Source organism: Oreochromis aureus, linkage group 18 (genome assembly GCF_013358895.1).
Source record: "Oreochromis aureus strain Israel breed Guangdong linkage group 18, ZZ_aureus, whole genome shotgun sequence".
In the NCBI taxonomy this organism is placed as follows: Eukaryota; Metazoa; Chordata; class Actinopteri; order Cichliformes; family Cichlidae; genus Oreochromis; species Oreochromis aureus.
In genome coordinates, this window is record NC_052959.1 from 10,760,543 (window position 1) to 10,773,420 (window position 12,878).

General features: G+C 38.6%; 1 protein-coding gene across 1 annotated transcript; it reads right to left on the bottom strand.

Moving 5' to 3' along the window:
• Positions 1-78: 78 nt before the first annotated feature.
• On the bottom strand, positions 79-11,381 carry gtf2b (general transcription factor IIB). The gene is made up of 7 exons (XM_031749758.2): positions 11,292-11,381; positions 6,226-6,338; positions 4,817-4,950; positions 2,575-2,721; positions 1,831-1,960; positions 1,217-1,498; positions 79-630 (listed from the first exon to the last, which is right to left on the bottom strand). The coding sequence occupies exons 1-7, from the start codon at positions 11,306-11,308 to the stop codon at positions 497-499; spliced, it is 957 nt and encodes a 318-aa protein (XP_031605618.1). The 5' UTR covers positions 11,309-11,381; the 3' UTR covers positions 79-496.
• Between the last annotated feature and the right edge of the window lie 1,497 nt (positions 11,382-12,878).

The following is a 12,878-nucleotide window of genomic DNA, read 5'->3' on the forward strand; positions in this document are numbered from 1 at the left end:
TCTGGGTTTTCGTACTTTCTGACCCATCACCTCTGGAAGTTTGAGGTCATCTCCACATACACAGAAAGTTTAGTTTTATCCAAGCGCTGACCTGGTTTAAAGAGAACTTTTATTTTTATTTAAATTACCCAGAACAATTCAAACACACTAACAAAATAGAAACTGGCAATTTTCTACAAAAAAACAAGTTTTTTGTGTACAGTATGAAATCAGCCTAAAATTGCAAGTATCGGTTACACTTCCCACTTGGACATATATACATTATACAGTATATACACTCAAATGAAATACTGCAAGTGCAGTCTGCAAGCTGTTTATTTAAGCACTGGAATGTATGTCCGCTGCACCTGTCAGACTTTGGTGTCATCTAAGGCAGGACAAGAAATCTTCCAAATCCAACACGCATCATTAAAAAAAAACAAAAAAAACCAGCAATAATAATGATGATCTTGTAGGTACAGCAGAAATTTTTTGTGCTGTACGAGAGAAGTATTCTTCACAGTTGGGGCAGTTTATCAACAGGTGTGTCAAATTTGAAGTCTGGGGGGAAAAGCTCTGCAGCCCGTGGGTAGATGAGTCGATACGACTGTCTGATCGTTACATCTGCAACACCGGCGATGTCTCCGATTTCTGTGGAAGAGCATGAGAGACAATTCAGCCATTACTATAAGTATATGAGGAATGACGCCAGTGCATTTATCTTAACAGCTTTCTTGACAGTAAATACAGAGCTTTAACACTCCTGACATTAACATCAGTACAAAAACTGCACCAGGAGCTTCATAACAATGGTTTATGGCTGAGCGGCCTGGAATTAGGTTGACTGGTCGTTTCGCACATGGACTAAAACCTGTGATCAGTGTTTTTAAAGCAGTTAAAAGTTCTGACTTTGAACAGACACGAGCATTGTATATATGATGAAAAAAGAGGGGCTTTTGTGACAAGCTGCTACTAACAGTGTGCAGAAAAAAGCAACTTAAAACTTTCTTTCTCCAAAAATGATACAAGGTCTGGAATGAAGAGGAGTTAAAAAGCAGCCAACGCCCAAAAAAGAACATTGAAAGGCCTTCAGAAAGTCTGGAGACCTATTGCTCAAGACCACACAAGAAAGTCTTTCTCCTTGGAAGCAAAATATAAGGAAGCGAGGCGTGGATCAAGACTTAAAAATGGTGTGAAAAGTCTACCTGTTGTCTAACTCCAGTCCATCATCACTTACCTTTCTGGGTCTTCTTCTCTGCTGAAGCTTGGGAAGCCATGTAGATGGCAGCTGCAGCTACAGAGATGGGGCTCCTGCCAGGCACCAAGTCGAGCTCCACAGCCTTCCTGGCGATGAAGGTGGCTGCCATTTGCACCTGTTTGGGTAAGCCGAGGTTGGAGCAGAAGCGGGACATGAAGTCTCCCGTGGTGATGAGGTCTACGCTGGTCTCCAGTGCCTTCAGGATCAGCTTGAAGCACCTACCGATCTCTTTCTTTGAGATCCGGGACACAGCGCAGATCTCTGCAGAGGAAAGGAGATTTTTAGGGGTGGCTGGATGGACTGAAATTACATTTTTTTGAAGGTTTTATCCTTAAGCCCATCCTACACTTCTGCCTCCTGACTATTCCTGTAAATAACATTTACTAATGGCACCACATGTTTAACATGAATAACAAACACTTGCAGTCTTGTGTTGGCTTATTCCATGAAAATGTGAGTGAGAGAGCAAAAAGAAAACGCATGAGTTCTTTATGTGAATACATTTTGTCCTAAACACAACACATAGTTATATATAATCATTTAAACAAAGATAGTAAATTACTCAAAACCACACAAGACAAATTTATTCTGACCTTTAAAGGTTCGCGGCACACCCTCTTGTCTGCAGGCGATGTAGAGACAGGCTGACGCGATGGCATCATTGGCTCGGCCCTTCAGGCTCTTCTGTTCATAAACCTGCTTAAATAAGTTGTTTGTTCTGTCCTGAGGGGAAAAAAACATTGATGGATTTTATGCTTCTGTTAGAATTTAACTGCATGTTAACAGTGTGATGTTTGTCTTTACGTGACCTTAAAACAGGGAAGTCATTTCATTTCAGTTTAACAAAGTTGCTCTGAGCCTATATTTTTGACTCTTTTATGACACCATTTTGCTTAATTTTGAATGAAAATGATATGATCATATCTGAATTAATGTCTGAATTAATGCTTAGGAACACGACCATAGCCGACGACCCTTTTGTTCCTTAAAATGAGAATATCCTCACAAGGAAAACTGCGTGACAGCTTCATCTGAGACTTCAGTGTGAAAAACAACAACAAGAACTTTGATAAAAAGAACAAAGGAAACAAAAACAAAACCAGTTTTTTGCACACAAGCGGGGTTTTTGTTTTTTGCTGCTCTCCATTAGCAGTCTGTCAACTTTTAACATTAGATTCACTCATTAGATTCACTTTCTATTTCACAGTCTGTCACCTGTTCACAATGATGACAAAAAGCAGATGGGGTTATCTGTGCTGAGCAACTTTTCTCTGCTCTCAGTGCGACTGTTAGGCCACAGCAGAAAATATTTTTACATACTATTTATTGTTACTTACTACGATGTTCCTCGGCAGGTTGATGCGATCCGCCATGGTGCTGATCTCTTTGAAGGCGTTCAGCATGGCCCGGTCAGAGCTGCTCATGGTTCTCCTGTTCTGGTACTTTGAGTTTCCAAATTCATCAAAGCTGGCAGCTCCTGTTCCCTGTGGAGGTAAACGGTGCACGTTTATCAGTGAAATTATTTCATGTGAAACCACAGTAACGTCAAATAAAGTTCAGCTTAACAATTAAACAGTGACGGTGATGCCTCCACAGTTTCCCCCAAACTCAGAGGAGACATTTTGAAAACGCTAATGTTACAGACAAACACAGATAAACAAGTATTTCAATGCCTGTAAATGAACGTGTGACCACAGTTAAAATTTTACTAGCACTGAAAGGGTGAGCTGCTTAAAGATAATCTTTAAGCTTAACAAATTTATTAGACGGTCATAAAAACAAGAACACACATATTTTAGAAATCTGTAAAGAATTGTTTAATTACAGCTAAAAATTCAATTCAATCAATATTTTTATACCCAAATTGAGCCAGTACACTTGACTTCTTCATTCAGCCACTAAAAGTAATTTTTCTGTTCAGCAATGTTAGTAAATAAGTAATTTGCCACCTAACAATAATGTGCTTTGCCATTTTTTCTGCATTTGTTAAGTACTGTACATTCTGTTACAGTGGATGCTCATTTTAAACATAATTAAACATTGTAAATATTTAAATGATGAAGGCTGCCTATGTGAAAGTGATCCCTGAGCCAAAAGCTCAGAACCCACACTGCTCTAAATGCAATTTATGATGTCAAAGTTAGGGGACATCCCCTAATATGGTCATTCAGGCTCACAGGACAGCTAATCAGAAGAAATTTTGTGTAAAGGGGAAGAGCTAATGACGTCCCGTGACATCATTTGTATGCGACACAAACGCTACAACACAGGTGGATGTCGAGGTGATGGTATACCTGCTGCTCGGTCTGGCTTTTCCTCAAACTCGGGGACCACGGTATAGTTTCTGTGTTCCAGGTTTAGCAGGGGTTTTAAAAAAATAGTGGTTTTGATTTTCCTGAAGGAGATGCTTTCATGACTCATCGAGTAATGCCATTGACTAGCTATTCGTCGGCATACAGTCTGCTGACATCACATTTTTGGATCGCCTTGGATTGTCCCAGTCAAATAGGAACTAAAAAAGTACCTGCTACCAGGTACAATCATTTGGTCCCAGGAAAACCTTAAAAACCGTGTCTAGCCATGCCAAGGCAACCCAAGCACATACTAATGGAAAAGCTACTCTATCGGCCATCTTTAACAGGGTGAAAACTAGAGCAGGGCGATACGACCAAAAATATTTATCACGATATACATTTGAAAATTTGCGATAACGATATAACTGACGATATAATTGACACTAGACAAAATACTTTACAACTCCACAACTTTATTAGTGCAAAAAAACCCATCAATGTATTTTCACTTAAACAAGCAGCTGTTTTTTATGTGCATTAAAGTTATATAAAAATGTAACAGTGCAAATTCCTTGCTGACAGTTTAACCAAAAGTCATTTCCAGTGGAAATTGGCTGACATGTCCTCAGCATAACCATGTATAATATCCACAAAACTTAAAAAGAGGTTATACACACACAATACGGTAATATTATGTTGAAGCACAGTACGTATCACTCTGCGAGGCTCCTGCCTACGATAGCCGTAATGCTCCGACAATCCATCAAGCGGTGCGGGTTCGTAGCTTAGCAAAGTCGCACTAAAACATTTGACAGATTTTCGAGCGCCGTGTACCACATAAAATCGTTTCGAGGTCAGTAAACACAACCAGAATTCATACATAAGGCACACGGGATTATAAGGGGCACTGTCGATTTTCAGAAAAATCAAAGGATTGATTTTAAGTGTGCCGTATTTTCCAAACAACACGGTAATAACGACGGCCCGCTAGCATGCGCTACCAAAAATAGTGCTTTGTTGGGTGTCTGACGGACGAAAGCTAAACTAGTTCCACACCACTGAAGTTGCAGCATTTTTACAAACCAATTCTGGTTCATCCGTTTCATTTAATGATCCCCTTTCGCTCTTCTCATTCTGCGTCGCCGCCATGTGCGTATGTAAACATAGGCACTGCGCATGCGCGTTTTACCCATATTCTATCGCGATATTTCATATTCAACGGTATGATATGGCCCAGCCCTAGTGAAAACAAAAGGTTGGCTTTTTATTTCAAACGGTGTCTCACCTTGCTAATCATGGTGGTTAAGTCTCCTCCATTGAGTAATGGGTTCTGGGCGTCTCCCACTCTGGATGGGTCCTTGAGGGCTTTCTCATTAGAAAACGTTCTCCACTCTGAGCCCACATCGATTACACGGTCACCTGATAACATATGATTTGGATAACTGAATAAAGATTCATTTAATACGAAATTTACTATTCAGACTATCAATAGATCAAGTTCTTGAGCTGCAACATTTCCCTGTATTACAGCTTGGACTGAATGAGGCGTTTCTGATGAAGCTCCAGCTTTTAAATTGTTGCCGATTATATAATTTTCTGCAAACTGATGCCAGGAATTAAAATGCTTAAGATTTAAAGTTTACTTTCAACTCGACTACCTAACACTCGCAACTTCATCTTCAGCTGCTTGTTTATCTGTTTTGAAGTCACATCCACTGCTCTGAAAAGGGTTACTCTCTGATAGATATAACTGACACTACAGAAGGTTTTCAGTGATTCACTCCCTGTGCCTGGTAATATTTCATCCCTCTGAAATAAGTTACCAGAAGATGGTGCAATAATATAAGCAAATTCACTCAAAGACATCCTCAGAATTTAAATTTCAAACACTGCTGCTACTATGTCATACCTCCTCTATTGTCTTTCTTTGGCTCTTCCACTACATGTTCTCCTACTACACTCCATTACTACTACTGTGGTTTTGAATATGGCTCAATTATTTTACACCAAAAAGGAAATGATAGGGTTGTGACATCAGCAACGTGGCAAACTGTCTGAACAAGGCCATTGCATTCTTCAAGGTATTATGACTGTCTCTTCCAGGAACTGTGTACTGGGGTTGAGGATTAAATTTGATATTTTAATGCTGTTTTTCTTGCCATCCATCAGTACTCCTAATATCTCGAGGCAAAGTGACATTCATCTCCTTAGAGGCTAACCAAAGCTATGGAAACGGGAACTGAGGGCACTTAAGCTTGCATTAAAGGGCGGTGGGCGCCTCTAGTCTCCCGGCTAACCTGCTCTGTCCTGAAGGGGCTCATTAGAGGAGAGCTCGTTGCTCCCTAAAGCTTTGTCTAATAGCAAGCATCAAGCTTTTTGCCTCTCATACTATATCTGAACCTTTACACAAAACACATTCCCTACTTTAACTCTATCCACAAGACAAAAACCTGTCATGTCACCTGACATCTATGGATAATTGTAAACAAAATATTTAATTTACTTATACACTTTTGGAAAATGTGGCCTTGCATAGCTTGGAATTGAACAATGACGACAAAGAAAATGAGTTCAGGAAGATGTGTGCTGAAAAGAAAACAGTTCAGTTTAGTTGAGATAACAAGTACAGGAAACCAAATGCAGGATGTGTTCAGGGGAAGCTTGATCTAAAACCATAAGCGCATGTATACTTGCCTACTACTAGGCCACATTCAGGGCAGATCATGTCCCCTGCTCTGTAGTCCTCCACCAGACAGGCATCAGGGTGGTTGGGACACTGAACTCTGGGAAGGGCCAGAACATCTGGGCTGCAGAAACAAACAGAAAAGAGGTCAAAAGCAAGAAACGTTTAAAAAGAAAGGCAAAGATTGGGAGGGGTAGAGAGAGAATTTGTGCTCAATTCATGACACTAAACATAATTTTTACCCACAAAGTCAAATCTAAATGAAAAATAAAGATTCAAACGGCCAATTCATAAAAGACTACTCAGAGTAAAACAATAGGAAAATAACACCAACTGTTCTGAGAGGGCAAATTTACATACATACAGACTACGTGACACTCTAAATATAGTTCACCTTTTCAGTTTCCTTTCCCTTTTTGTGTTTGAGAAGAAGTGCCTAACTGAATGTTCACCAACAACACATCTCACAAAGCAAGTAACACCATCAAAAACACAAAGATAGTAGCTAGCAACAGTGCTTTAAACATAGAGCTGGGCGATAGAACGATAACGATATGTATAGCAAAATAACTTTTTCTCGATAGAAAAATGAAACCATTGCGATAGACCTCATCTCTCTCTCTTCCTGTCTTAAAAAAAAAAAAGAACAGCCAATCCAAATTACGTAGCGCATAGCCAACCGAGAGCTTGGGTGACCAGGTTACCGAAGAGAACACAGATGACGGTTCCAATGCCGGAGAGATTGTCGAAAGGAAGGGCCAGAGAAGTTCCGTAGACTAAAAGCGCTAATTCGTCATCGAAAACAACCAGGAGAATCCCTGCGAAGCAACAACAGTCAATTGAGTCGGCTTTCTCCAGCGTCTTACCATATGACAAAAAAGCTAAGAGACATAGCGACATAACGAATGCCGTAGCCTACCGTCTTGCTAAAGAGATGCTACCAATAAACACGGTCGAAAATGAAGGATTCAAGCAGCTAATTGAGGTAATAGCTAAGCTATACAACAAGGGGAGATTGAGAATTTCCTTTTAGTTCTCAGTTTATTTGATATTGACAAAAGTTAGTCAATTTTTTCTGTTCTTCTGTAAAACAAACTAAGATTTATTTTTAGAATTAATATTTTGTTTCTAAGTGGAATTGACAATTTAGTAGTCTGTTTTGTTTGTTCTATTTTGAAACTTAAACGCTTTAGCGGCTACCTTTTGTGTAGTTTGCAATATTTGCCTTTATTTATCTGAATAACATTTTACTTGTGAGCAACGGCAGATTTAAATCTTACAAATATAGTTATTTGGCTTATATCGTGATATATATCGTTATCGCCTGAAATGAAAAAAACATATCGTGCTATGAAAAAATCTTATATCGCCCAGCTCTATTTAAACACAAGGCTGTTTTGGTGACAGGTTCATCTCACTGTTCTGATAATCTTTAAGACACACTAGTGTTCAAAGGTTTGAATTCAGTCATAAACCTAGTGTTTTTTTTGTTTTGTTTTTTAACTGTGTAACAAAACACCGAGCATGGAACAGGACAAGACATGGGAACAATACACACACAAATATACTGGTATAAACATTAATATGAGAGTGTGTGTGCCGCATGGATGTTTACAGCTCTACTCGGTCTAAAAGCTGAGATTTACAAACATGATAAGAAATAGGGGGCCGGAGATGGCAGCGTAGAGGTCTGGCACGATCAAACTGACTTGTACACAAAATAACTTCAACCAGGACTCTGTGTGCTCCCCCAAAAAAGCTTGAACTGGTGATAAAGGACTATAAAAGAAAAAAAAAGAATGGCTCACAACAAGCATTAATCTGCTGGACATTAGCAGAAATGCGTTGTAATGAAGAACAGGAAAAAAGATCTAACAAGATTCAAACTATACTTGACCAAAAGTTGAGCCACTTAGCTGATGCAGCAGAAATGCTGGTCAACAACAACCACACAATGGGACAGAGTTAAAATAAACTGAAGGTAAAAAGCCACCCACACTAAAATCCCCAACTTCCTACATCAAGAAATTAGTGACTGAGTTCCATTGTGTCACTCTTCATCTGCGGGTTGTTTAGAGCGCCTGTTCTGACTGAGTCTTCCAGTTATTCACATTTCACACTGTTGTTAATTCGGTTGCACCGACTCCCCATTAACGTCCACGTTAAGATCCTGGGTTTGACTTTTAGGGTTATGCATGGACAGGCACAACTGTACATCAGTGAACTTTTACATCCCTGGCAGGTTCCCTGAAGTCATGTGATCAGGGCCTGTCAGCTGTGCGTCATACAAGGCTGAGAACTAAATGAGAAACAATTCAGACTCTGGAACTCTCTCTCCCACTGAGCCTGAGATTGTTGAACTCTGATCTCTTTAAAAAAAAAAAAAAAAAAAAAAAAAAAAAAAACAGCTTAAAAAATTTTAGGGCATTTTCACAAAATTATTTTACTCTGGTCTGACTCAGCTGATCAGTTTGCAAACTTGCTGCGTTTCCCCGTGTTTTGGTTTGTTTTCACACAGAAAAATTCGAGTGAATGTCAAGCGAATAAAAAAATGTGTCATAACCAGTGTTGGTCAAGTTACTTGAAAAAAGTAATCAGTTACTAATTACTGATTACTTCCCCCAAAAAGTAATCCCGTTACTTTACTGATTACTTATTTTCAAAAGTAATTAATTACTTAGTTACTTAGTTACTTTTTAAAAACACGATTTACAACCTGAATAGGTGATAAAGCGATAGATCTTTCAGCCCAATTCTACTTTTTCTGCATAATCCATCATACAAAATGTAATCAAATGGAAATGTCTCTTTTTAAAACTTGTTTTATTAGTGTTAATCTTTTAACATTATGCATCAAGCAAAAACTTAATTATATGCAACATTCTCTGACTGGAAGAAATTTGTTTAACATTTAAACCTATTTTCTGCACATTCCAGCACATAAAATAAAATATTTTTTTGTGTTTACACTCACTCTTTCAAATAGATGCAAGTAAAACACAGCAGAAAATAAATAAAATCAAAGACTAGCGGTCCTGTTGCTCTATTTTCACCTGTAAAGCAGGACTGGGGTAGGCGGAGGTTTACCCTGGTGCAGGTGTGCTGCAGCGGTCAGTGGAAGAATCCGCGAGTTTCTCTGTGAATTTCACATTACGTCGTAGTACACTCGGTGCTTGCTTGGAAGTTTAGGGGTTTTTTTTCGCTGTAAAAAGTTTTCTTCCCACGCACAACGGACACTAATGTTTTTGTCACTTTTTATGGAATCAAACTCAAAATAAGGTCAGTACTTCCACGCTTTAAACGCTGCATGCTACACTCTGTCCCGCACTCGATATATTATGATCTGCAGACAGCTGTTGTCACGAACGTCGCACTCGCTTACGTCACTGTCATGAGACGTTCTCTCAAAAAAATCACGGTTTTAGTAACGCAGTAACGCAGCGTTCCTACGTGAAATCAACGGTAATCTAATTACCGTTTTTGCAATAGTAATCCCTTACATTACTCGTTACTTGAAAAAAGTAATCAGATTACAGTAACGCGTTACTGCCCATCTCTGGTCATAACAAATCATATGAGAATGTTCAGTCCGCTCACTGGCCAGATGTGTCTGGGGTGGAAGCAACAAAAGTAAATACAGGAATAACGTCCTGTGTGAGAAACCTGAGAATTTATGTTCATTTCACGGTTAGTTGAAAGGAGATTTTCTTGAGTTATATATAGAGATATACATTCTTACTTAGTTTAGGTAATCTGTGAGAGTAGTGGGTGTTGTTCTTTGCCGCAATGACGAAAAGTAACAGAACAGTCAAAGAGTGGGAGGTTTCTCATTAAGGGTGGATGAAACAAATAAGGTATCTTTTTTTATCTGTTTAATCAAGAGAAATCCACATCTCTTTGACAGATGCTTGTCAATACATGACCTTCCGGGTCTGTAACCACACAAGGTGTTATACACAAATGTACATTTCTGTCACTGGCAAATTAAACTGTAACCCACTTTTTTTAGATCATGGATGGTAATCTCTTCACTGTTGGTGGATTTCTGATTTATATTACATTAGGGGTGGGTGTTGATTATCGATTTTCTGTGTTTTATCCTAAGTTACTTTGACACAAAGGCATCTGCTGTGATGCTTACACCTTTGATAAAGTCTCACAAGTGTCAGCTTTCTTTTTATAGATATAAAAATATGGATATGTACTGATAAATGATAAGATTTATAATATTTCTGACTGTCTGAGGCAAAATTTCCCTGATTCAAATTGAATCCATTCGAGACCTTGTGAATCGGAATCGAATCGATTCTAGAAATCTGTGACGACACCCAGCCCTATATTACATACGTACAATATTGAATTTGAAAAAAAAAAAAAAAAAAAACATCCATCGCTTCTTTACATTTTGCAAGGAAAACGGGAAATACTTCACAATAGCAATCATTAAAAGAGTGGATGTGAAACTCTCAGTCAAATTAGCTCAATCAACTGCACTTTACTCCTTCATACGCACATCCTTACCGTGCCACTGATAGCAAAATCAATAATGTTAGTAACTTTGAATGCAGAAATTATTTGCTAAACTACAGTAATTTATTATACGTGCTTAAAGGAGGGTACGTCAGACCACTGTTGTGTAAAGGTAGACAGACTGCACGGGAAACTGCGTGTGTTTACAAATGATTCACAACTGCTCACTGAGTGGTAACGTCAACAACACATTAGCTTCAGTTTCAGCTTCACACCATTGTAATACACGAAAAAAGTTGAAATGTGGACAAACAAGTCTACAATGCAAAGACGATAACGTGGCAAAAAGCAGGAGCATCAGCACCACATCGCTGTCCAACAAAAACACCGACTTCTGGTAACATCTAATGGCTAACTGCTAGCCAGCTAACTAGCTGTGCTAACAAATAGCACAATGGAACGAACACCGATCGGTAAGCACAGGGACGTATAGTGTTTTAGCTTTAGGAACCACGGCGCACACCAGTATTTGTTCTTATGAATTAACATCTTAGAACCACATGCAAAGAAAGTATAGGTATTACATTTACTTGGCTCTATCACTTACCGGCTTGTAGAGGCCATGTCACTTCTCACTCTGCCTCAGAATCAAAGAAACAAATGAGTGTGGCACCTCTATTTATAACCTCTTCTGATCACGTGTCCACATGAGTACGGGAAAAGAAAAAGACCAAATTAAATAGAGGTAGCCTTCAGCTTCTTTTACGTTGGGCTGTAAAAATGCGTCACATGAATACGCAATATTTGTTTTGTTTTTGGACATTTTCATTTATTGTCAAGAACGATGTACAATGACAATACATTAATGGTTACGCGAGCTAAGCCAGCCTAACGTTAGAGTTTTCTGTGACATGAACGTGTCCGTTTATCTGGCTAATCGCCAAACCGTACTAAAACCACTAAATGATGTGTGAAGTGACTTTCACAGGAACGTGGATGCATTATAAACACCTATAAAAACATAAATAAATGTTGTTATGCTTGATTCTAATCTACTTCTGACTGCAGCTGCAAAAACACAGAACACCACGAATTTCGTCAATAAAATTCATTTCAGTTTGAACTACTGACAAAGTATAGTGACTGTCATGTCTCCTTCATTACACCGTGGGACGGTAACAGTCAATCAATCAATCAATCAATCAATCAATCAATCAATCAATCAATCTTTATCGACAGACTTTATGTCCATAGTTAAACAAAAGAAACAACAAAACAAAACACAACATATAAACCTTAATTAAAAAAATAAAATATTTGAAAGATATAAAACCATAATATACATAAAATACACATTTACTTAGAAATCAATAAATACACAAACACTTCAACCCGTGCTTCCTCAGAGTGAATGAGTAACGGGAACCACTCACTGTCAGCTCTGTGATTGCTAAAATTATACTGTAATAGTATTTGCCTGCACAAAGAGTTTCCACGTTGTCCATGTATGTCATCATCATCATCATTCATTTAATCAGTAATAAAGTGACCAAGGTATTTCACCTTTTATGAACCTCAAGAGTATCGTCGGACAGTTTAAACACAAGGAAATTTAGCTGTTTATCTTGCTTTGTTCTACATGTCAAGATAGCACTTTTAACAGCATAGTACTTTATATCATATAGCACACCATATTCAGTACAAATATTAAGAAGCTACTGTAATCCAGCACTACTTGGACTAAAAACAACCAGTTCATCTGCATACATATGATGATTCATCAATGTTTCACCTAATATACATCCAGTGTTACAGGTTCTCAGCTGTATGGACAATCATCATCAACATATAAATTAAATAAAATTGGAGACAAAATCCCACCCTGTCTGACACTATTGCTAACACCAAAGGGGGCAGAAATGCCGCTTCCCCATTAACCTGCATCTTCTGATGAGCGTACCAGTAAGACAGAATCCTCACAATGTATCCAGGAACTCTCCGTCGCTTCAGTTTATCAAAACGTTTTCCAGGGTTCACTCGATCAAAAGCTTTAGAGGCATCAATGAAACACATAAGGGCAGATGAATTTTAGGACCTATACAAACTGACTGTTCCCTTGAGTGCATATATGCACATGTCTGTGCCATGCTTTGGTTTGAAGCCAAACTGATTGTCCAGGGAAGAGATGAACACA